This window comes from Podarcis muralis, chromosome 9 (assembly GCF_964188315.1).
Source record: "Podarcis muralis chromosome 9, rPodMur119.hap1.1, whole genome shotgun sequence".
NCBI lineage: Eukaryota > Metazoa > Chordata > Lepidosauria > Squamata > Lacertidae > Podarcis > Podarcis muralis.
The window spans coordinates 81,243,368-81,267,767 of NC_135663.1; the positions used below are offsets into that span (position 1 = coordinate 81,243,368).

Here is a 24,400-nt window from a genome sequence, read left to right on the forward strand (position 1 = left end):
GCTGGGCGCAGGGGGCTTTAGCCCCCTCAATGGTTTGAGGCAGAGGGCCCAGCACCCCCCCCCCCAATATTCAGGGAGCCGACATCCCCAGCCACCACCAGGCGCCCTCCGTGTACCCCTGCCCCCGCCTGGGACCCCAGGAGCCGGGAGGGGGCTGGGTGTGAAGAAGATGCTTCAGCAGCTCACTTGCATCCCGGAGCCAGGCTCTGGTGGGAGCCCGTTGTGGGGTGCCTAGTCATACCCCCTCCAGAAGATGCACCCGGGGGCCCCCATGCTACACCACTGGTCCCGGCGGCCAGTCCCAGTCCCCAGTCTAGCTGCTGCAGGCTCTTCCTACCTTATTGCCTTCACTTAGCTGCCATCCTGCACTGACTTAAAAAGCCCAGGGAACAGCAAAGCAGGTGTGGTCTCTTTGGGGAGCCAGCACCTGTGAATGTGGCCTGCTTCTAGGCTAGAGTGAGAGAGAAGGGCAGCAGCAAGAGGATCCTCAGCAGAGAGTTCTGGTGCTCAGCCTGGGCTCTCCGCAGGTGCCCAGCCACATCTGCGGTGGAAGACTCACGGAAAGGAGAAGGGAGTGAATGTGGACAGGGTGGCAGCAGAGGCAGAAGCTGCTGTTTTATGTGGATTAGCAAATTCTGCTTGCTCCATTTTGTTACAGCTGTAAGATGGGAAGAAACAGCCCCGTTCCTTCTTTCAGGAGCTGCCAGTAGATAAGGCTTGCAGGCACTGCTGAATAGACTCATTGATTTCATTGGAGTGACACTGGAGGAAGTGGGTTTGCATGACTGGCTGCTAGAGGAATAAGCTCTCCTCTCTTAACAGCCTCCACCCCTCCATTTGCAGGTGAAGCGACAGGCCTTTCAGGCTGGTCTGGAATAGAAAAATATTTGCTACGCCCTAGACCAGCCTTTGCCACTGTCCTCCAGATATTCTGGACTAGGACTCCCATCAGCCGTAGCCATCACAGGAACGGCAGTCCAGAACATCTCTGGAGGGTGCAAGGTTGGCAGAGGTTCCCCCAGGCCAAAGCAGCCCCGACCCCCCCCCCCTGGCTTTTCCTACTTAGGGAATGGGATGGACAATAGGACAGAGTGAGATTAGAAGAATATACAGTGGTACCTCGGGTTACAGACGCTTCAGGTTACAGACTCCGCTAACCCAGAAATAGTACCTCGGGTTAAGAACTTTGCTTCAGGATGAGAACAGAAATCGTGCTCCGGTGGCAGCGGGAAGCCCCATTAGCTAAAGTGGTGCTTCAGGGTAAGAACAGTTTCAGGTTAAGAACGGACCTCTGGAACGAATTAAGTACTTAACCCGAGGTACCACTGTATATTCACAGATGAGACTGGCTTCTTGAAGCCAGCATCTCTCCCTCCAAGGCACAACTTTTCCTGCTGCTTCTCCCACTGCAATTGGCACAAGCAATTTGGAGAATGGGATGTGCTGTGGAAAAGGAGGGTGGTCAGACTTCAAGCTTGTGGAATCGACTTTGTTTTCACTCGAAATCACAAGGCCCACAAATTGGAGTCAGGGTGCAAAGTAGTGGTGTGGAGGCAATTCCTTATTGTCCCCCATGACTGATGCCAGGGTAGTCAATGCAGTGCACTCCAGATACTGTTAGATTAGAACAGGCATAGGCAAACTCGGCCCTCCAGATGTTTTGGGACTACAACTCCCATCATCCCTAGCTAACAGGACCACTGATCAGGATGATGGGAGTTGTAGTCCCAAAACATCTGGAGGGCCAGGTTTGCCTATGCCCGGATTAGAATTCTACCCCCGCCCCCGACCATTGGGTTTTGCTGACTGAGGCTGATAGAAATTGTGTTCCAGCCACCTCTGGAGGGCACCCCTGAGTCAATCCAGCCTCCACTAGTGAAACTGAGCACTTCGATTTAGAGCAATTTATATGCATATAATGTGCTTACAAATGGGAAGGTGGTCTTGTTGAAGTTCATGAGAGGCAGGGAATAATACAACTGATGAGGCAGGTTTATGTTCTGCTTGCATTCTTCCCCCCAGTCTTGGGCTGGCTCTAAGTGCCACGTAGTGCACAGAGATTTCTGGCATCTGTGATATTGCTTTGGGCTCAGCAGTCACTGTGGTGCGCATCCTCACCCCTGCTCAGTGATGGATTCTGGGATGCAACTTGCAGAGTATGTGATGCCCCCACTTCTAGTCCCTCTGAAGCACAGGTGTTGTATCCAGCTGGTCCTTCTCTCCAGCATAACCCAGGCACCGCAAAATGAGTTTTCAGCTCAAAACAGTAACACGGAGCAGGGCCAAAACTAGGCTGAAGCATGCGGAGCATCCCTTATTGCCTGCTTGCATTTTCGCCAAAATTTGTGCTCCTTTCTGTTCTCAATTGGATAAGGCTTCCATTTTCTAAAGGAAGCCTCCTTGGATCTGATAGCATTTTTACTCTGCTCATTAACCATGCAGGCATCCTCATGGACTGAGCAGTACCTTTCTTGATCTACGGTATACATTAAAATAAATATTTAAATAATATATTCTTGTTGTTTGTCATGGTATTACAACTGTTGTTAATTTTTTACATTGCAAAATGCAGGCTTGGCTTAGGGGCATGTTTCATGTTGTTTGTCCCAGAGGCAAAGATCTCTAGTTCTGGCCCTGATACTCTGATGGAAGCCACTATAGCTATTTTGACACATGCAGGCACTTCTGGCTTTTCAGAGCATCTGATTTTGTTCCTGCTTAAGCTGTTCTGGTTTCTAGTGCATTTCTGAGCCCAGTTCAAAGCACTGGTTGTTATATTGAAAGCTCATCATTAACTACTTCAAGAGCTGCTTCTTAATGGGCATGTATTTTGTACATTGAATTACATTTCCCTTTTAAGATACTTTGGAAGTTTCTTTGTTCTACTGAGCAGCTAACTCTCTTCTGCTCTTTGTTTCCAGCTTAGGAACAGTGAAAATGTTTGCCATTTCGTTTGAAGAAAGTGCTCCCCAGCTAAATAGCCAGGCAAAAAGCAACCTCTGCTACGTTTTATCTGCAAATGGGATAACAGAGGAAATGATGGTTCTCGGGTCCATCTGCAAACAGCGACTGAAATGTCACATTTTAAAACTTCTTGCCCAGTGATATTGATGGGAGAAGACTCTCTATTAGTATTCCAGGAACGTTCCTTGTGTTCTACCACTTCATTCATATTCACAGTTGCAATGAATGAACACAACACATCCAAAAGCTACATATTGATCCAAATAGGCTGAGCTGAAGCAAGTGCCATCTACCCATTTCCTTAATTTTTATGAGAATTGGAAAATACTTCTGTTATTGCAGCAATTGCTGAGCCTGCAGTGTCACAGATCTGCTTCCTGTGGGTATGATTTGAGCCCAGCACAAAAGGTTACCAAAAACACACGCAAACTGCCTTGCATCAAGAAATGCAGCCTCCGTGGTCATCAGAATGGGCCTGCTCTCAGTTTTCTTCCCAGAGTTTGTAGCTTTGTCCATTGATCAGACAACACTTTGGCTTTCTGGGGTGTAGCTAATCTTGTCACTAACCCCCCCCCCCAAAAAAAAACCCTGCCTCATTTGCACACAGATGATAGGGTGTTTTTTTGCTTCCTCATTTCAATACTCGCCATTTGCCAGAACTGAAGTGAGGTTGATAGCAGAGCACAGGGGTGGGGCAAGAGGAGGGAAAGAGGAAGGGGAGACCTGTGAGGTTTGGGGTGTGCTTTCTCCTTCAGAGTAGCAAGTCATTTCACACTCAGCTTCCTTAAACCGCCCAGAGCTCTTTTGCAAGCTGCAAGAGAGAGCATTCCTCTTTCAGCTTCCGTGTGCTTGGCAGCCAGAGCCAACTGGGTTCCTCTCCGTCAAACTTTTGGTGCTGTGGGGAAGCCTGCCAAAAGGGGACCTCTCCAGCAGCTCCTCATGACACACCTGCAGTTCAAAGACGCCTTCTGGGTAAGTGCCAACATCTTTACTGTATTTTCACCTTCATGGAGATAAAGGGGCAACACCGGCTGGCTGTGTGGTCTGAATTAACCTGGTGCCGCACTGTCATGATTTTGCCTGCAAGTTTGGTTCAGTGCATTAGGAATGTTTTCGGGGCACGTTTGCAAACAGGTTACCACAGGAAACTGCGGAAGGGGCCTCTTTAGGACACCTGAATCCTCACAGTCAAAAGGTAAGGGACTTCTAGGGTCCACTTGTACTATAGTTAAAAGAATCACTTATTTCAAACTTTTAATTGCTAAAAAAGAGAGAAGGAAATGAACTCCTAAATTTTTAATTTTTAAAAAAAATTTGAACGACTAACTTCTTTCTTGGGGATACTGGCAGAACATGGGTCTAATTTTCATTGCTGTTGACAGCTCATGTTTTTACCTTATGTGGTGCTTTTTGTGTTAGATATACAACTTTGCTAGTGCCGCTTTTATTTGGGTGGAGGGGATGCACATGGCACCACACAGAGAGTGTCTTATGCAAAACCTGAATGTTATTATGCAAAGGTTGCCCCACCCTGGTGCTCAGGTGTCACCCTTTAATATCTTGACCTTTCCCAGTTGGTGGGGGTTGTTTCTAAAAATAAGGGCATGAAGAGCCCTCCTCCGTCAGACCAAAGGTCCATCGGATGCAGCCCCCTGTGATGTCGTGGTCCAGCCAGATGCCTTAGGAAACCAGCAAATGCGTCATGGAGGAAATAGCCCTCTGCTCCGCTTGCTCGCCAGTACTGACATTCAGTGATATACTGCCTCTGAATCTGGAGGGTAAATCCAGCCCATGGGTCCTCAAGCTTGTATCCCCAGATGTTGGACTACAGCTCCTATTATCCATAACCATTTGGCTAAGCTGGCTGGGGATGATGGGAGCTGTAGTCTGAGGAGCACTGATCTATCCAACATGATGAAAGGCCTCTTGTTTCTGGATGTAGGGGGCTTCAGGCTATGTTTCTACTCCACTTTGCCTATGGATTGGCCATTACACTCTGCTATCACAGGAGAAGACTTTTGGTTTGTGGGTGTCCCAGAAGCAGGGACATTTTTCAGAATTTGCCTTCCAGGCTATCGTGTCCAGTTAGGAGCTACAGGTCATGGTGTGTGGACGTACCCTGGCAACTTCCTCACCACAGGGCTGCCCCAAGACATGTTGTTGTGTCAGAACGGCAAATGGCAAGCCCTTGCTGCCCCGAGAGCACACAGGGTCCCAAGTGTGGTTATGTCGGGAAATCTCACAAGAACTTCTTTCTGCAGCCATGCCTTAAACCTCTTCTCAAACTTTTATTCTCTATGGGCTTCTCATTGCATCTCTTGCAGCCACATCTTAATTTTCTGTTTTATTTAGCTACAGAGGCAGCAGTGGGGAAGGTGTGGCTTTTATCAGGACGGCAGTATAGAGGGAAGGGGGCTTTACCCCCGTCTCTGCCGAGCAGGTGCAAGATTCCAGGGGTCTTGGCACGTAACCAGGGTTTGTGTTCCTATGGATTAAGGCACAGTGGAGACGGTAGTGTCTTTTAGAAAAATGGTTTATTTACACATATTTACACCTGAGTTTAGGTGCAGGGGGTGCAGAGCATTACACCCCAAGAGTGTCTCTTGTTGCTCCCCTCATAGATACAGCCTGCTTGGGCCCAGAGCAATAAACAGCCAGGCTCCCTGGTCTCTGCATGCAGCCTTTCCCAGCCAGCCCTGCATGGAATTCTCCTCCTGTTCCTCTAAACCCCTTTTATTCCTACGGTGACATCATGCCTCCCAGCAACCTCCCCCCTCCCAGCTTATATCATTGGACACTGAAATTCTAACCTTGACCTTCATCTCTGATCATCTTCCTCTCATGGGAGGAGGGTCTCACAAAACCACAAAAGTTAATTGTTTGTGGACCTCTGGGGAGGAAAGATGGTGTACTGGTCATCGACTGCTTACACTCCTGTCGGCAGAGATGAAATGTATTGATTAAGAAACCAAGGTATACCAAAACTCCCTTTTGAGATAAGGGAGTTCAGGGATAAACCTCACATGTCTTCAGAAGGAGACATTCATCATGCCAGAGACAGAAGTTTTCAGGGGTGGAGGAACATCTCAAGGAAGGAACATTCACCAATCCCATGCACCACACAATGGCCCTTAAATTAGGGCGTGAGGTCAGCAAACCTCATTCTTTTAATTATTTCTGAGACTAGAAGTGGGATGCGGGTGGCGCTGTGGTCTAAACCACTGAGCTTCTTGGGCTTGCCAATCAGAAGGTTGGCGGTTCAAATCCCCGCGGCGCGGTGAGCTCCCGTTGCTCAATCCCAGCTCCTGCCAACCTAGCAGTTCGAAAACACGTCAAAGTGCAAGTAGATAAATAGGTACCGCTCCGGTGGGAAGGTAAACGGCATTTCTGTGTGCTGCTCTGGTTCGCTAGAAGCGGCTTAGTCATGCTGGCCACATGACCCGGAAGCTGTACGCTGGCTCCCTCGGCCTATAGAGCGAGATGAGTGCTGAAACCCCAGTCGTTCGTGACTGGACCTAACAGTCAGGGGTCCCTTTACCTTTAAGACTAGAAGTAAATACTAATTGGATTTTCTATCTGTCAGTTAATTAGCACCAGAGAACAGGTGGGCTGCTGGGGGCTGATTAACAGGCTAGAAAATAAACCAAAAGGTTTAAATTAATTACTGGCGACTTCGAAAGAATACAACTATTCTTTGAGAGAATAGTTGCCCGAGACCATCGGGCACGGCATTGACATCGAACAGGGCATTTACTGAGCCTGCCCTGCCTTCCTCTGCCCATCCCCTGATGTCGCCTGGTTGTTCAGGTTGGCAGATTCAGAGATCATTTGAGCAGACTTGAGCTGGCGCATGATGCTACAAGCACTTCATGATGCTACAAGAACTTTGTCTGCTGCAAGAACCTTTTTGCCCCCCTTTCCCCCTCCCCCCTTCCTTTGCCATTTGTTTTAGTCCTTTGTTTCATGATATTTAAGTTTTTGCTTGCTTACTGTAAGATGTTTGATTGTTGTTCTCCTGTTATTTAGGTTTTTTTCTTCCTTTATGTACGTTATATGGTAGTTCTGTTTAGCTGCGGAATGTTTTGGGGGTTATTTTTTAATTTTATTAATTGTTTTGTCTAATATTATAATAGTAGGCTGATAAAGAACATAATAGTTTCATATAATCAGAGAGGTAGCTGGTGTTAGCTGGCTTGTTCTACTCGACTAATTAGAGTTATCGAGTTGTTGATACTATAAGCAGAACAACTAGGCTGGGAAAGAATAACACCAATTGTCATCAATGGAGGCTAATATGAATCATAGAATCATAGAATCATAGAGTTGGAAGAGACCACAAGGGCCATCGAGTCCAACCCCCTGCCAAGCAGGAAACACCATCAGAGCACTCCTGACTTGAGGCTTGTGATTGCTACCATTGAGGGGCGAGGGAGGTATGGCGGTGGGGGCAGATGTTATCGGCGAAGGGGACCGAGATACGGATACGCTCGTACCCCTTCCAATCTGCGCCCCATCCCGAGTGACGAGGGTAGGGTGAGCAAGGATTACTCACCTCCGTCACTGGTGCTGTGCAATGCCAGGTCTATAGGCAACAAAACCGCCACCCTGCAAGATTTCTTTACCTCGCAGGTGGTCGACCTGGCTTGTGTGACGGAGACCTGGGTGTGCGATGGGGAAACAGTTACCTTGCGAGAGATGGCGCCCCCGGGTTTCTCTGTCCTCCACCAGTCGCAGACTGTGGGCCGGGGGGGAGGGGTGACATTATTAATCTGGGAAGATTGTTCTTTCAGGGCTCTACCATCGCCATCGATCCCCGGCATTGAATGTGTTGGCCTAGTGTGGGGCTCCGAGGAGAGCTTGGCTGTCTGGCTGGTGTACCGGCCACCTAGCGCACCAGCAGCCACCCTGTCAGGCTTACTGGAGGCGGTGGCCGGCTGGGCCTTGGAGTTCCCTAACCTATTGGTATTGGTGGACTTCAACATCCATGCTGATGCCACTCCTCCCTCACAGGCTCTGGACCTGGTGTCTTCCATGGCGACACTAGGGCTCTCCCAGTTTGTTTCGGGCCCCACACATCAAGCAGGCCACACGCTGGATTTGATCTTTGGCGTAGGTATAGATGTGATCATGTCTCCTTCAATAAAGGTGCCATGGTCTGATCACTACGCTCTGAAAGCCAGGATTGACTTTCCACCCCCACCCTGCTTAGGTGGCGAGCCGATTTGGGCTTGCCTGCAGAGGCTGATGGACCCTGATAGATTCCGTCAAGGCTTGCGGGACCTTGCTCCCCCTGGTGACTCATTGACTGAGCTTGTTGAGGGCTGGAATATCCAGCTCCTGGCAGCCATCGATGAGATCGCATCTAAGCACCCTCTGCGACCCCGCAGAAACCGGGCTCCCTGGTTTACTGAGGAGCTCCGGAAAATGAAGCGGGACCTCAGACGGCTAGAGTGAGTATGGCGGGGTGCCCGCGACGGAGCTTCAAGAACATCTTATAGGGTTTTTATGAAAACCTACGAGATGGCAGTGAAGGCCGCTAAGAAGTCTTACTTTTTGGCCTCCATTGCATCCGCTAGCTCTTGCCCGGTGCAATTATTTAGTATAATTAGGTATATAACGTCCCTGGAGGGACAGCCAAATTTAAATAACAATTTGACACACAGCTGTGAGGCATTTGCGAGCTTTTTTGCGGAGAAGGTCCTGTTGCTCCGCCATGACCTCCCTGCCAATTTGGATACAATAACGGAACTGGAGGCCCCTCAACTGTCCTCGGATCCAGTATTGGACCACTTTGACCGGGTATCCCCAGCCGATGTGGACAGACTCCTCCGAGCTGGAAAGCCCACCACTTGTCCTCTCGACCAGTGCCCGTCATGGCTGATTAGAGCGTGTCCAGACGAGGTGCGGGCCCCCCTGGGGGATATCATCAATTTGTCCCTTGGCACGGGGACATTCCCAGGGGAACTGAAGGAGGCAGTGGTGCGCCCGCTCTTAAAGAAAACATCATTAGATCCTTTAGATCTATCCAATTACCGTCCGGTTTCGAATCTTCCGTTCCTGGGTAAGGTGATTGAGAGAGCGCTTGCTGAACAGCTTGGTGGGTTTATGGATGAAACATTGGCTCTGGATCCATTCCAGTCCGGCTTCCGCGCTGGTCATGGGACCGAGACGGCTCTGGTCACCCTAACAGGTGATCTCTGCAGGCAGCTGGATCGAGGCGGGTCGGGGCTGCTGATTCTTCTAGACCTGTCAGCAGCCTTCAACATGGTCAATCACGAACTCCTGGACCACCGCCTTGCCGACGTGGGGATCCAGGGCACAGTCCTTCAATGGCTGCGCTCGTTTCTCTCTGGTTGGGGACAGAGGGTGGCGCTTGGGGGGGGGGGGAACTGTCATCGCGCCACTCCCTGGTGTGTGGAGTGCCTCAGGAGCAGTTGGCTCCTTACCTTTCTCACCCTGATCTGGCCACAGTGATCCATGCGACGGTCACCTCCAGACTGGATTATTGTAACTCGCTCTACGTGGGGCTGACCTTGAGACTGACCCAGAAACTCCAGCGGGTGCAGAATGCCGCGGCGAGACTCCTTACAGGGTCCTCGCTGCGAGATCACATTCACTCAGTGCTATACCAGCTGCACTGTCTCCCAGTGGAGTACAGGATCAGGTTCAAGGTGCTGGCTTTAACCTTTAAAGCCCTATATGACCTAGGACCCTCGTACCTACGGGACCGCCTCTCCTGGTATGTCCCACAGAGGAACTTACGATCTTCAAACAAAAACATCTTGGAGGTCCCAGGCCACAGAGAGGTTAGGCTGGCCTCAACCAGAGCCAGGGCTTTTTCGGCTGTGGCTCCGATCTGGTGGAATGCTCTGCCACAAGAGACTAGGGCCCTGCGGGACTTGACATCTTTCCGCAGGGCCTGGAAGACAGAGCTGTTCCACCAGGCCTTTGGTCAGGGCACAGCCTGACTCCCTCCTTTGGCAATCTTCACAGAACTCTAGACCAATGGTTGCCATCAATTTGATTTGAATTAATTTTATAATGAAATGATTTTAGAATGTTGTATTATTTTATTGTTGTTAGCCGCCCTGAGCCCGGCTTCGGCTGGGGAGGGCAGGATATAAATAAAAAATTATTTATTATTATTATTAACTGATAAGATAGCTCTGAATCTGCTTTAAATTTTCAATTTATACAGCCTATAAATCTCTGTCTTGTACGTGCTGTGTTGGCTGCAAAAATGAAACAGAAAATGAAACAGAGTTCTTAAGAGGAAGGAATGTGCAAGCAGAGACAAGTTCCTGGAAGTGGAACTTCTCCCAAGGGGGAGCTTAGCAGAACCCAATGTGGCAAAGCCAACACCAGATGCTTCTCCAATCGTTGATATCCTACAAATCCTCCTGGATGAACAGCTGGCAGAGTTAAGATCCGAGGTGCGCAGAACTTTAAGAGAAGTTAGATCTGATCTCCGTCAGACTACAGAATGCACAGGAGCTGTGGGGAAAGATGCGGATTGACTTCTGCCTGAGCATGGGACAGCAGCAGGAGTTGGAGTGGATGGGAGGATGGAAACAGGAGAAAGGAAGGGGTGTAAGAGGCAATCGGAGAGGCAGAGATGAAGCTGAGAGAGAAAGGGCCGAGGGCAGAAACGGAAGCAAACACGGAAGAAAAAGCCTCTAAGCTCTCAGTGATTGGTTTGGGAAAAGAATGGAAGAAGGGTTTTTCCTTTTTTCTTTAAATCAGGATAAAGCAGGACCAACAGGAAATGGGACTGGAATACAGGGAACTGACTAGGGTTTAATGAAGACACAACAAGCAAATAAGTACAGACTATTACACTATTGAGATTTGTTAGAGCCCCTGGGGAGAAATTCATCATATTGGACCACAGAAGGACTATTTTGGTCACATAATAATAACTGAAGAGCTACTTTTGGACTTTTTGCGTGGAAAACGGCAAATTTGAGATGCCTGCGGAGACTGAGAAAACAACACCTAGCAGACTGAGAAAAAGCTGGATATTAATGCAGCTAGATGGTATCCTGGCATACTTTGAATATTTTGCATAATTGTCATATACATAATCAGCAGCAGAGAGAATCAGAAGATCCTCTTTTCTTTTCTTTTCTTTTTCTTATTATTTTGTTTTTCTGTTTTCTTTAATTCTTGATGAAGATGCTTCCAGGAAGGTGATGGATGATAGAGAGGATCTCCCAGGGTGGGAGACTGGGGGAAGAGGGGGAAGCTCTAGGGTGAGAGCTGGGATGGCTCACTCTTCTGTGTGTGGAATAAGGGTTAAGATATAATTGTAATAGTGGACCTGGTTTTTATTTTATTTTATTTATTTTTAGTTTTCTTCTTCTCTTCTTTTTTATTTTCTTCTTTTGCTTATTCTTGCTTCTGTCCTATTTATCTTCTTTAGATTAGTTTGGCTTTTATTGTATTGTATGTTGAAAACTCTTAATAGAATTGATTTTAAAAAACCAACTAGGCACCTTCCTTTGTATTACAGGGTGGTTCTTCTCCCCGCATGATTCAGACTGCATTTCTGCAGTGCTCAGCTGTCTCACACCTGGGTGAAGACCTCAAGCATTCAATCCCCTACACCTACTAACTCTAGAACTTAGGGGGGGGGGGAATCTGGCACCCAGGAATTATGGGGGAATCTCCCCCCCCCCATTCATAACAGGGACTTTAACCATCATAACTGCAATGAAAATCTGTACTGGCACACCTTTCTTGTGATGCAAATGTGGCTTTGAAAAAAGCTTCTACTAAAAGCAACAGAAATCCCCCCCACCAACAAAACCTAACTGCTTTACTGTGGTCTTTCTAAAATGCAGGTGCCTGTAATTAAATAAATAAAAACATGATTGCAATGTGCAAGAGACACCGTGGACATTCTGTGCACTGTTTCTTATGGTTAGTTGTTTCTCACGTCAGGTGACTTACGTAGCAAGTGCAAGCATTTGGTAAGAAGGAAATGCCTTTTTTTTTTAAAAAAAGGCTGCTAAACAGGAAATCTAACTTTCCACCTTTATGACGATCTACTTTCCGTGCTGTATTCTTTGAACTAGGAAAGTACTCTTTCCGTTTTCGCTGTGGTGGTCTGACTTCTCTGACATCCCGCTGGCAGGGGAAGGGCCATGGTTCAGGGGTAGAGCATTTGTTTTGTATACAGAAGGTCCCAGATTCATTCCCTGGCATCTCCAGGTAGCTCTGGGAGAGACCCCGAAACCCTCGATGACCACTGTCAGTCAGTGGAGACCATGCTGTGTTATGCGAACTAGCAGGTCTGTCTTGGTGTAGGTGCCTTTCTGTGTTCCTCTCTGATGTGGGCCTGTGCTGCTCCCTAGACCTTCCAATACCTGCGCAGGTCAGGTATAGGCACATGGCGGGTATCCTGTGGAACTCGCTCCCACAGGAGGCAGGGATGGCCACCAACATGAAGAAGAGGGCTATTAAGGGCTACTCAGACAGCAATGCTTCTGCATGCCTGTTGCTAGAAGCCGCAGGAGGGGAGGGGGCTCCTGTGCTTAAGTCCTGCTTGTGGGTTTCCACGGGGGGCATCCGGCTGACCACAGTGAGAACAGGATGCTGAACTAGATGGACCCCCCTTTTGGGCCTGATCCAGAAGGCTCTTCTCATGTTCTTATGAGTTAAGGCAGGAATAGGTAAACTCAGCCCTCCAGATGTTTTGAGACTACAGTTCCCATCATCCCTGACCACTGGTCCTGTTAGCTAGGGGTGATGGGAGTTGTAGTCCCAAAACATCTGGAGGGCCAAGTTTGCCTATGCCTGGGTTAAGGTAAAGGACCGCTGGATGGTTAAGTCCAGTCAAAGGCAACTATGGGGTGTGGCGCTCATCTCGCTTCAGACTGAGGAAGCCAGTGTTTGCCCACAGACAGCTTTCTGGGTCATGTGACCAGCAGGACTAAACTGCTTCTGGCACAATGGGACACCGTGATGAGTGGCAGAGCACACGGAAATGCCATTTACCTTCCTGCCACAGTGGTACCTATTCATCTACTTGCACTGGTGTGCTTTCAAACTGCTAGGTTGGCAGGAGCTGGGACAGAGCAACAGGAGCTCACCACCATCATGGGAATTTGAACTGCCAACCTTGTGATCAACAAGCCCAAGTGGCTCAGTGGTTTAGGCCACAACACCACCCGCTTCCTATATGTTCTTATGACCCTGTGCTAATTAGCCCATTATCTGACTTGTTGCAATACAGTTTTTCATCTTCCTGTATTCTAAAATCCAGTGTAATTTCCCTGGTGGGAAAACCTGACAGTGGCTGAGTCCTGTCTTGAACCTGATGATTCAAAGGCAGCCTCAGAAGGGGACGGGCAACGTGGCTGTGACCATTTGGCACACCAGCGCCAGCAGCGCCAGCAGCTGCTCCCTCCAGCAGCCTGTTCCAGAAGGCTCAGAGCCCTCCAGGCTGTCCGTCTCCAGCCGTGTGGCAGAACACTCGAGAGATGGCGAACACAACTGTAGGTTTGCTTATTCAGTTATTTGGGGGGCGGGTTTGAAAAAAGAAGCTCTGAAAGGCATTTTACACCATGGTGCAATCCGTTTTCTTTTTAAATGTTGGCTGGGAAATATCCACTGTGCTACTCTACCGGTGTGTTGTCATTGTATCTATAGCACAAAAATCTGGAAACGGCAGCACAAATCCTACATATGTTTATTCAGAAGCAGGTCCTATGAATTCCCTGGCACTTCCTCTCAGGGAAATGAGCTTAGTACAGGATGGTGGCTGCTGGAGACACAGCCTTACCTTTGGTGGCCCCCTCTCTAGGGATCTTTTCCACATGGAGGCCTGGAAGGTGTGTCTCTCCCCCCCCCCCCATCCTTTTTGAGACAAGTTAGGATGTATTCCATTTTTTAAAGAAAGCCTTAAAGGAAGAGTTGTATATGCCTTAGGCAGCTGTTCCCTTCCCCACCCACACCAGTTGCTGCTGGTCCACTTGATATGCTTAGATTAGAATATATATATAGAGAGAGAGTTTTTAAACTTTTTTTTTTTTTGCTTTTCTTACAGCCAGCTGCCTTATGTGTCAATTTTGTGACTGTGACATACTATCTCTTTAGGCTAATTGGGTCATTGCATGACCTGACTTTTCTCCTGTGCTTCAGCGAAGTTGGAAACCTTTGTCTCTACTTTTAAGAAGGGTAGGCATGTGTGGCAGGTCAGACTAGGCTAGGGAGACCCAGGTTCAAATCTCCACTCATCCACAAGTCATAGGGCCAAACAAGAAGCGACATTAAAAGTGATAGGGCATTTAATGGGCATTTTTAAAAAATGTATTTTTATTAAAGATTTTATTGGTTTACAAAAGTACGGTATGTGCATTTTTTTCCAAGTAACATTTTTACAGATCAGTTTCATTTGTTGAGACATTAGTGTTACACTAGGAAGAAAAAGGGCAAAGAGGTGGAGGGGGGGGGGGAGATGGGTGGGGGTGGGGTCAGGTGGTGATCTTTCTATTTTACTTAATGTATGTGTGGGGTTTTGTGTCACCATCGCTTGTGCAGGTTCTCTGCTATTCACTTGTGTTCCTTTGGTGGTGAGAGAGGTTGGGGTTGGCCATGGGTGTGGTTTTCCATTTGTGATTGGCTGCGGTGAGCTTTGTCTTCATGTGTGAGTGGGGTGGGTGAGTGTTTTGGATCAGGTTAGCCAGATTGATTTGTATGCTGTTGATGGATTCTTGTTGTTGTCTTGTTGAGCTGTGTATGTGATAAAGGGGAGCCATACCGGGGTGAAGGCATCTTCTTCTATTTGTCCCTGTGTCAGTTTCAGTTTATTTGTTACCGTATTTTTCCCTCTATAACACGCAGATTTTTTCTCCTAAAAAGGAAGGGGAAATGTCTGTGCGTGTTATAGAGCGAATGTGTGGTCCCTGGAGCCGAAAAATCAGGCAAAAATCAAATCGCGCTTCACGGAGAAGGGAAACCTGAAAAGAGGAAGTGGCAGCTTTCCTGCATTCTGCCTCAGGGTCTTACTGCCCACCCTCCTCTGTTTCCTTGCTGTGATTGCTGAAACGGAACAAAGAGCAGGGAAAGCCCCTCCCCTCCTGGCAAGCAGAGGGGAAAGTGTCGTCTCTGTGCTCCGGTACTGCTGGGGGAGAGGGAGAGAGAGTGGGGGAGGGAGGGGGGGAGGGAGAGGGAGAGAGAGAGAGAGAGAGAGAGAGAGAGAGAGAGATGGCTGGCTTGGGGGGGAACTTTTGCCTCCCACCCGTTAAATCCCTCTCCAGCATTCTTAGCCAGCTGCTTCTCTGCACACCCCTCTCATGTCCCTTCTTTGTTTTTCCTTCGCTCCCCACTTAAAATGTGGTTACAAAGCATAGATCAACATGGATCCTCAGGATCTTTGCATTGGGTCACCCCAAATTCACCATCAGATCACATAGCATGTCCATGGCTACAGCCTGCACCCAAAAAATCACGCACCCACTGTTGCCTGGGGCTGCAATGGTGCAAAAACGTGGTTACAAAGCATGGATCCACAGGAATTATCAGGATTTTTGCATTGGGTCACCCCAAATTCACCATCAGATCACATGTCTGTGGCCACAGCATGAAGCACAAAAATGATACATCCACTGTTTCATTCAGAATGTTTTTTCCCTTGTTTTCCTCCTCTAAAAACGATGTGCGTGTTATGGTCAGGTGCGTGTTATAGAGCGAAAAATACGGTAATTGTTTTAGAAAGGCTATTTCTCATATGGCTGTTGTCCAGAATAGTTGGATTTTGGGGCACTCCCACCACATGTGGAGGTATGTGCCTGTGGAGGTGCACCCTCTCCAGCATTTGGTGAGGTTCCTAGGCATATTAGCGCTAATTTTCTTGTTAGGTACCACCTGTAGGTGAGTTTCAGAGTGAGTTCTTCCGTTTTCGTTGATATGGATTTAAAGGGGGGTTTAGACCATATTCTGGTCCACTGAGTGGGGTTAATCCTATGGGGTTAAGCCTATGTCATCCTCCCATTGTTTTTTGATTGCATCTAGGGGGTTCATGGGATTTTGGAGTAGTATTTTGTATATTTTGTATATGGCGGATACCATCCCTTTGCCGTGTCCATTTGTGGTTAGGAAGAGGTTTTCAAAGGTTGTCAGGGGCCTAGTTGCTGCTGATTTTACTGCTGGATTATTTAAGAGGGCATGTAATTGGTGATGTGTTAACCAGGGCATTTAGGAGTCTTCTAGTTTGTCCTGTATTTCTTGTGTTGACAAAGGTTTCTTATTTTTATAGAAGTCTATTAGGCGATAAAAGTCTTTGGTTTGCCAGGTTTTTATTTGGAGGTTTTGTGCTGCGTGGTGCAATAATGGGTGGTGCGCCAGGAGAATTAGTGGGATTGGGGATAGTTTGTCTATTTCTGCTTTCCATGCTTTGAGCGTGGTCTGTGTGTACCTGTTAGGTGTTGAGCGATAGCAACTTGCATTGGAAATGACTGTGCAGCGCTAAGACCCCCCACCTCTAAGTCTGGAAAAGGAGACATAATTCCTAAAGACTGACTAATCTAGTTGTTTATGTGGTGAGAATGGTTTCAGCTAATTGGAATTCATAATTCCCATTTCCTAGTGTAAAGAATTCACCGTCCATGCTGGGTACGATGCACTTCTACAACGACTGCTGGATGGGAGAAAGATGTGCAAGGATGTGGAGGACCTCATCAAACAAAGGTAACCGAAAAGGGTAATTAAGAAGGAACACTGGCTGCCCTGCCCTGTTGGGGCCCTGGGCGTACCGTGGACCAAGATGGAGCAGGCTTGCTTACTGTTGCTCCAGAGGAGACGACCCAAACCAATAGATTCAAATTGTAAGGAAGGAGATTCCAGCTAAACATTAGGAAGAACTTGCCGGTGGTAACCTTCATTCAGTGGTGGGATGGACACCCTCAGAAAGTGGTGGACTCTCCTCCACTGCATTGCAGGGGGTTGACTAGATGATCCTTGGGATTTCTTCCAGCTCTGTGGTGGGTAGTAGTGGGAAACTCTGTCCCTCCTGCAGCAGCACACTTGGTTTCTGGGCTGGCTGCAGAGAGACCTCTTCCTTCCTGGCCAGCTCAGAAGCAGAGCAAGTTGCTGGAGGAAGGACAGACTAAGAAGTTCCTCCTCCACCTGCTGTTCCTTGCTGAATAGGGAGGAAGGGGAGAGAGAGAGAGAGAGGATTGCAAACAAGCAAAGACACTGAGCTGGAGAGATCTAGTGTGGAGTAGAGATTAAAAGTGCCAGACTAGGACCTGGGAGGCCAGAGTTCAAATCCCCACTCAGCCAGTGAGAAAACATGCAACAGTAATGGCTAATGATCCAGCTCCCAGTTAAGTTTTGGGATGAATTCAAGGTGCTAGTCCTGCTGGTACAAATCTATGAGTGCACTACCATCTCTGGCCGAGGGCCACAGTGAAACCTCCCTCACAGGGAAGGGAAGAAGGGAAAGAAAATGGGGAGGCAGGGAGCCACATACGTCGCCTTGCACTCCTCTGAGTGGGGATGAAATTTGATATCTGTGCTTGCTGAAACAATGCAATCCTTCAAAATGTGTACTTCTTTGAATTTCATAGCACATTTCTTGGCTGAAGTAGTAAGTCCAGGGGCTAAGTGATATTAAAGAGGAACGTGCAAACGTGCATTGTATTAGGTGAGAGCTGCTTGGCAAATATGTGGATATTAGGCAAAACTGCAGAGAAATATAAGTATGCATTAGGAAAAATTCACACTAAGATGCTGATGAATTATGAAAATTGTGAATTTTTCCTAATGCATATTTATATACTTGGAAGAGAAGAGAATAATGGGAGCCTGGTGGATCAGGCCAGTGGCACATATAGATCCTCATCCTGTTCTCACAGCGGCTGAGCAGATGCGCCAAAGTGAAACCCACAACCAGGACTGGAGCACAAGAGCCCCGTCCCCCCCCCTGCGGTTTCCAGCATGGCTGCCTCTGACTGTGGAGGCAGAGCAGAGCCATCCTGGCTAGCAGCCCTTGATCGCCTCCTCCATGAACTTGTCCAATCCTCTCTAAAGCCATCCCAGCTGGTGGCCCTCCCTGTCTCCTGGGGGAGGGAGGGAGTTTCATGGTGCAACTATGTGCTGCCTGAAGAAGTCTTTCAGCTGCCCAACATTCAGCTTCAGGAAAGCAGTGTGGTCTCCTCACCCAGTGCTCCCTTCTGTCCCCCCCCCACCTTTGTAGGATCACAGCCCCTGAGAGTAAAATGGGCTCTCCCGGTGTCCTGCTAATGAATCATTATACACTCACAAGTGACACAGACCCCTGTCATCTCTCCAGAGCTATTTTAAAACATGTGAGCAAAGTTTTCTTTCTCCTGGTGGAAACAGTGGCTTCGCATAGGCGCCAGAGTGGTTAACCTGCTATGGGTGGAGGCAGAGTGAGAAGCGCAGGTGGGTTTCAGTGGCTCTGGGCTCCTGGAACTAATTTGGGGGTGGCTCACTTGGCTGGTTTAAGGGATGCCTTCCCCCATCATCCTTCTGGTTCCTCCCGACTGGAGCTGTTGGGAGCTGTCATCTAAAATATATGGGAGGCATTAGGGGTTTTTTTGGGTGACCTCCAGGACATGAAGCTGGTCAAATGAGGCGATGTTGTGGGACGGTGAAGGGGTGAGACCAGCCTCCTTAACCTGGTGACCTCCATGTTTTGGACCACAGTTCCCATCAGTCCTAGCCAGAATGGCCAATGGCCAGGCGTGATGGGAATTGTAGTCCACTGTACAACATCTGGATGGTGCCGGGTTGGAGAAGGTGACGGGGGGATGGGTCATTTTCAGTTTCTCTCAATTTCTCATTTTCTCAGTTAAATTTGATTCAGATTCTACATTATGTGGCCATAGAGCTGAAAAAGCATAACAAACAATCATACAAGTGAAAAAAGCAAACGACTGTTTAGCTGGCTTGCTCCTCCCCAAGTGGTTACAATTGTGCAGACACTCTCCTCTGACTGCCATGGCATGCAAAAGGGATGGTTTGGGTTTCAAAGTTCTAAGTCCGGAGGTAAAAAAGAGAGCTGTCACCAGGCAAAGGGGAACATGGCAATTTTGTGATGTGGACACGTGACCTTGCTTTGCAGTCTGCCTTCAGTGCTGTTTGGGTTTTGTAATTCCTGCTAGCCCTAGGCACAAGAAAAGAATGAAAGAAAGAAATTTATTACGGTCCCAGACCAGATTCACAAGAAAAGAATGCCACCATGAATTTGCGTAGACATGTGGGACTTGGCAGTGCATTGGATTAGGAAATGTTGCCATGCACCCAGCTGTGGGTTGGCATCTCTGTCCTGCCATCGCATCCACGAGGAAAAACTATTTCTTTGAGCATATGAACTGAATTCCTTTGATTTGAGGAAGATTGTTTCTTAGGCTTTCTCTGCAAACTGGGAATATTAGTGAGTTGCTTCTTCAGGGTTTCTGCGAAGATGACCAAGACAACACAATGTTGCTTGAGCTATTAGAATTGTTTCCATGGCCTTGGAACTTTTATTATTTTGCACCTCCCTTGTGACAGATTTTGTTCCTCCAATAGTTCTAACAAGAAATTGCAATTGTCAGAGAAAAGCAACTCAATCACCATCTAGCACTATCAGTGACTGTGATGTGTCACTTTGCCGTGCAACTGTTGCACAGTGCTCACATCACAAGGCTCATGTCCGCTGCATGTCTTTAATTCTGCAAAGGGGAAGCCTTTTGCAGCTGTGCAGCACAACTGCCCATGTGGCCTTTTTGGAAAATTCCACCTACTCCTCCCTCCCAGCAACAGTTCTTAATTATTGCAAGAATCCCAATCAGTTTTGTCACCTGCCCCTTTCCAATACTGGCTTGCACCATCTCCCTTTTCTTACTTTGATAGGCTTGTTTTTAATGTACCCAAATAGTGACCAGTACAAGGCCTGTCAGGGCAAGAGACCCCAAAATATATGGGCGTTGGTACTCTTTGAACTTCAAATAATGAAGTTTTTTCTTCTCTTTTTGCAGGGCACAAGCAGAAGAGCGGTACGGGAAGGAGCTGGTTCAAATAGCTCGGAAGGCAGGAGGCCAAACAGAAATCAAGTAAGTCCTTTTTGAATGTAACATGATAGCAATGACTGCAAAGTACCTCTGATTTGAATTAATAGTGGTTACACAATCAGTGGTTACACAAACAAGGTGCAAAATTTTGATGATTATGTGACTTTTTCACACCAATGTACAGTATTGTCATAGATTTGGGAGGGGGATCGCCTACCTAAACCCTAGAAATTAATAAATGGTAGGATCTGGATCATTTGGGATGTAAAGGGAGAAAAAACAGCTGCATAGGAATTCCTGGGCCAGCCTCTGCCAAACAGCCTGGCCAAGCAAGGGCCATTAAGGAACAATAGAGGGCCATGGAGGGCCACTGATGATGCAAAAGAACTGTCCTCCCTTCTTGCCCTGAGGTGTGAATAGAGACTGGGAGCTTGGAAGGTTGCCAGGGTAACTGGGTGTGAGATGACAGGAAAAGAGTTTTTAGTAGGGTGTTCAGGGAAGAAGAATGGGAGAAGAAAGACTGGGCTCCATCTTTGGGTAGGCTGGCTGCAGGCTGGCTGGCTGGGAGAGATGCCTTGGACTGCAGGACTGCACTGCTAAGGGGAAAAGCCCCTCTTGAGATGCCCCTGCTGTGAGATCTACACTTCCTCCACGCAGACTGAAGGTGTAAATAGGTGAATAAACCCTATTTCTTAAAGACTCCAAGGGCTTATGGGGGGAAGCTGTATGTATTGTAGTGGACACCCCACTTATGTGCATGGGTCCCCGAAACGCTACCCCTGCATAAGTGGCGAGTTGCTTGTACATTATTATTAGTTAAATGACATATCAAATGTTAAATGACATACATGTCAAGCTTACATATCTAGGTAGGCTTGACTAAAGAAGAACATTTTGCCAAAAACATCCTCAATCCATCCTCAGTTGAGGCATGGTCCCAGTTCAAGGACACATGCCAGCTGGGTAAAAGCCTAGGGATTGGGGCCAGTAGAGGAGCGGGTGGTCTGGGGAGCGGGCATGCCCAGCGGAGAGTCCTGAGGGTTACACAGGAAGACCAGGAGGTTCTCCACCAAAGATCCTTTGCTTGTCTTCTGCCCCATTGAAGCAACGGTGCCTCGGCTCAAACTCACACGGTCAATACAGTGGTACCTTGGTTTATGAACTTAATCCATTCCGGAAGTCTGTTCTTAAACCAAGGCATGCTTTCCCATAGCAGTGGGGGACTCAATTTACAAATGGAACACAATCAACAGGAAGCGAAACATGTTCTTATTCCAAGGCAAAGTTCACAAACCAAAACACCTCCTTCCGGGTTTGCAGCGTTCTTAATCCAAGTTGTTCATAAACTAAGCTGTTCTTAAACCAAGGTACCACTGTAACTTGTAATTATGCTTTGTCACAACATGTGTTCATGAATTCCCATGTACAAAATCAGAAAGGGTAGCCAAGCCTTTTGGAGTGTCACAACTGTGCTGAAGTCCTTAAGAAATAGATTCAGAATGCAAAACCCAGTACATGTTAGAAGTTCTGACTCATGTTAGCAGGAAAAATAGCTATGCTTTGTAGAGACTTCCTGTGTTAGGCTTTATATAGAATCATAGTTGCAGATGGAGGAGCAAAAATGTACTCGTGAGCCAGCTAGTGCATTTCCTGTTTGTTGCAAAGAAATCCTGGGGAGAAATCGATTCAGTTTGCACTCCAACGTGAAGTTACCAAATACGATTTCTGTTCTCATCCTGAAGCTAAGTTCTTAACCTGAGGTAATATTTCTGGGTTAGCGGAGTCTGTAACCTGAAGCGTCTGTAACCTGAGGTACCACTGTATGTACTTTCCGGAATAAGAGAAGAGCTGAAGCACAGCCATCCCTTGGAATTAGCAGACCTCTGAAGTCTGCAGTGCAGTTCTCTAGCCAAGGAGTGTGAATGAGAATAATTTTACTTGTATCTGACTGGGTTGCCCCAGCCTTTCTGGATGACTTCCAACAAGTATAACAGCGTTATAAATGCATATACTAGGGTGAAGTGTGTATAAAATGCACATTATAGAGAAAATGATACACCAAAATGCATTGTGTTAGGCAAAATTGCATACAAAAAAGTGTATATTAGGAAAAAATTGCGCTAAAATGTTGATGAATTTTCAGGATGACTCTTTTTTTATTGCAAACTGGTCTGGAGAACTGAACTTAAATACAGAAAAAAAGAAAGTGAAATTGGCAGATTTGACCATCCCTGGTTGCACATCTGATCCCTGCAATGTCTGGCTTAAGCATTATGCACTTATCCACAGGAAGCCATAACTAAGTGTGCCTGTCCTATTCCCTGTGTTGATCTTGTGTAATATTCCTGCAGATGAGCATAGAAGTTGGGGTGCTCTCACAACACAAGCTGGTTTGAATGCAATGCTAAGCCAAAACATAGAAGCAAAGAACCGTAGTGTTGGGAGGGGCATAAAGGGCCATCTGCTCCTACCCCCCCCCATGCAATGCAGGAATCACAGCTAATTTGGCTTAATGTGAACATGCAGAGTGTACAGGTTTCTGGAGATGAGCTTCTGGCTTTTCCTGCTCCAGATTCTTCCTTTCCAGATTTTGGTAGAATCTGGTGCTTTTAGCATTTGGCACCTTTTTTCCTTTTGCCCTGCAGCAACAGAAAATAGAGCCAAATTCAAAATGCACTTACAGTTGGAAAGGAAGAATCGAGAGTTGCAGGCGCATCTTGAAGCAGAGCCACACCTCCAAAGGAAGAAGGAAGACTCACCCGACAGCATATGACATCAGGCGATTGACAAGTGGGCATTCTGAAAGGCCTTGAGTTAGCTTTATTGCCATTTTTTTCTGGAGACAAGGCAAAACATTATATACCAGGACTTAATCTTCTTTTTGCTTGTGGCTGATTGTATAGAAATTGTGCAACACAGGAGATATTATACACTGAGTTTCAGGGCTGGTGGAACAGTGTTGGGGCTTTGGCTATACAGAACAGGTGACTTAGCATATTAGACGGGATAGGGAAGATCCAGGAAATCTTTTACTGTTAGCTGGTACACTTCCATGTCATATCTAACTCAACAGGAGGGCCAGGTTCTTCTTCCAGACTCTCACTGTGATCTGCCATAATTCCTAACCAATTTTGGCCTTCAGCTTGATTCTCCGGTGGTTCCCCTTTTATTCTCCCGCTCACTTAGGAGGGACCTCATGACCCCCTCTCTCTGGCGTCTGCTGCCTGAATCGGCAGGCAAAGCCAGCCCCAGTTTCAGAAAAGCCAGAGTCAGTTCCTGTTAAGAGGATGGGTCTTTAGAGAGAAGTTGATTATATTTCCCTAGGCAACTGGGAAACAAACAGTCCCCAAAGAGTGAGTGATGCTGTTCAACATCTTCAGTGTTCACTTCCTGTCTTTCAAATGGGGAGGTTTCGGTATCTATCTTCCCTGCAATTGCACTCTGCAAAAGTATGAAGATTCAGTCTTGCAAGGAGAAATGGCACGGAGAATGCAGAAAGGGCAAGGGTAACAGGGCTCACAGATGGGCTCTAAGACTTGTGCAATCAGTCTGCGGCCTGGGACATCAAGTCTCCTGTAGCTTCTGCTCTGACTCCAAAACAGATGCCCAGAACGTACAGATCTTTATCATGTTTTTAAAAAGCACCTTCCCCTCCTCTTCACACTTCATGGTTTTGGTAGCTATAGTTCCTTTAACATCTTAGCATAATCTCACATCTATTTCGTTTGCACACATCTACTGCATTAGCACACTCCTGTTTGTGCTGCGTCACATGTAGCAAAAGGTGATTCTTGCAAAACCATTACAGATGGAAGAAATTAGGAATGTCATTCATAAAACAAGTACTGAGAAAGTGCTGGGGACCAGATTTCTTTTCTGCAGAATGGTATGAAACCCATCCAGATCTTTTGACCTCTAAGCTTCTCTGTGTTTATCAAAAGGGCTTTGGATTAGGCACTTTGTCTCTTTCAATGTATGGTGCTTATAGTCCTACTAAATCGAAGCCTGGCCAAGACCACACCAACTGTGTAAATTATAGATATTGAAATACAGTGGTACCTCAGGTTACAAACACTTCGGGTTACAAAGTCCGCTAACCCAGAAGTAGTACCTTGGGCTACAAACTTTGCTCCAGGATGAGAACAGAAATTGTGTGGCAGCAGGAGGCCACATTAGCTAAAGCACTCCTCAGGTTAAGAATGGTTTTGGGTTAAGAATGGACCTCTGGAATGAATTAAGTTCGTAACCCGAGGTACCACTGTACTAACCGTGATTTTAGCTAGTAGAGCTCAGGCAGTAACGCACAGGGATCAAGTGGGTTTTATATAGCATAGTCAGGCACTGATCACCTAACACTGGTAACTGATCTGGTGGCCTTAGCCAGAATGGATCCAGCTGCACCTCTTTCCTTA

At 47.3% G+C, this 24,400-nt stretch overlaps 1 protein-coding gene across 1 annotated transcript in view; it reads left to right on the plus strand.

The window, feature by feature from the left end:
• The first annotated feature begins 3,665 nt into the window (after positions 1 to 3,665).
• PSTPIP1 (proline-serine-threonine phosphatase interacting protein 1) overlaps positions 3,666 to 24,400 on the plus strand; it is a 47,140-nt gene continuing 26,405 nt past the window's right edge. Inside the window, exons 1-3 of the mRNA XM_028744213.2 lie at positions 3,666 to 3,936; positions 16,556 to 16,656; positions 19,956 to 20,030. Coding sequence (XP_028600046.2) covers positions 3,904 to 3,936; positions 16,556 to 16,656; positions 19,956 to 20,030 — 209 coding nt within the window. The 5' untranslated portion in view covers positions 3,666 to 3,903. The remainder of the gene's footprint in view (positions 3,937 to 16,555; positions 16,657 to 19,955; positions 20,031 to 24,400) is intronic.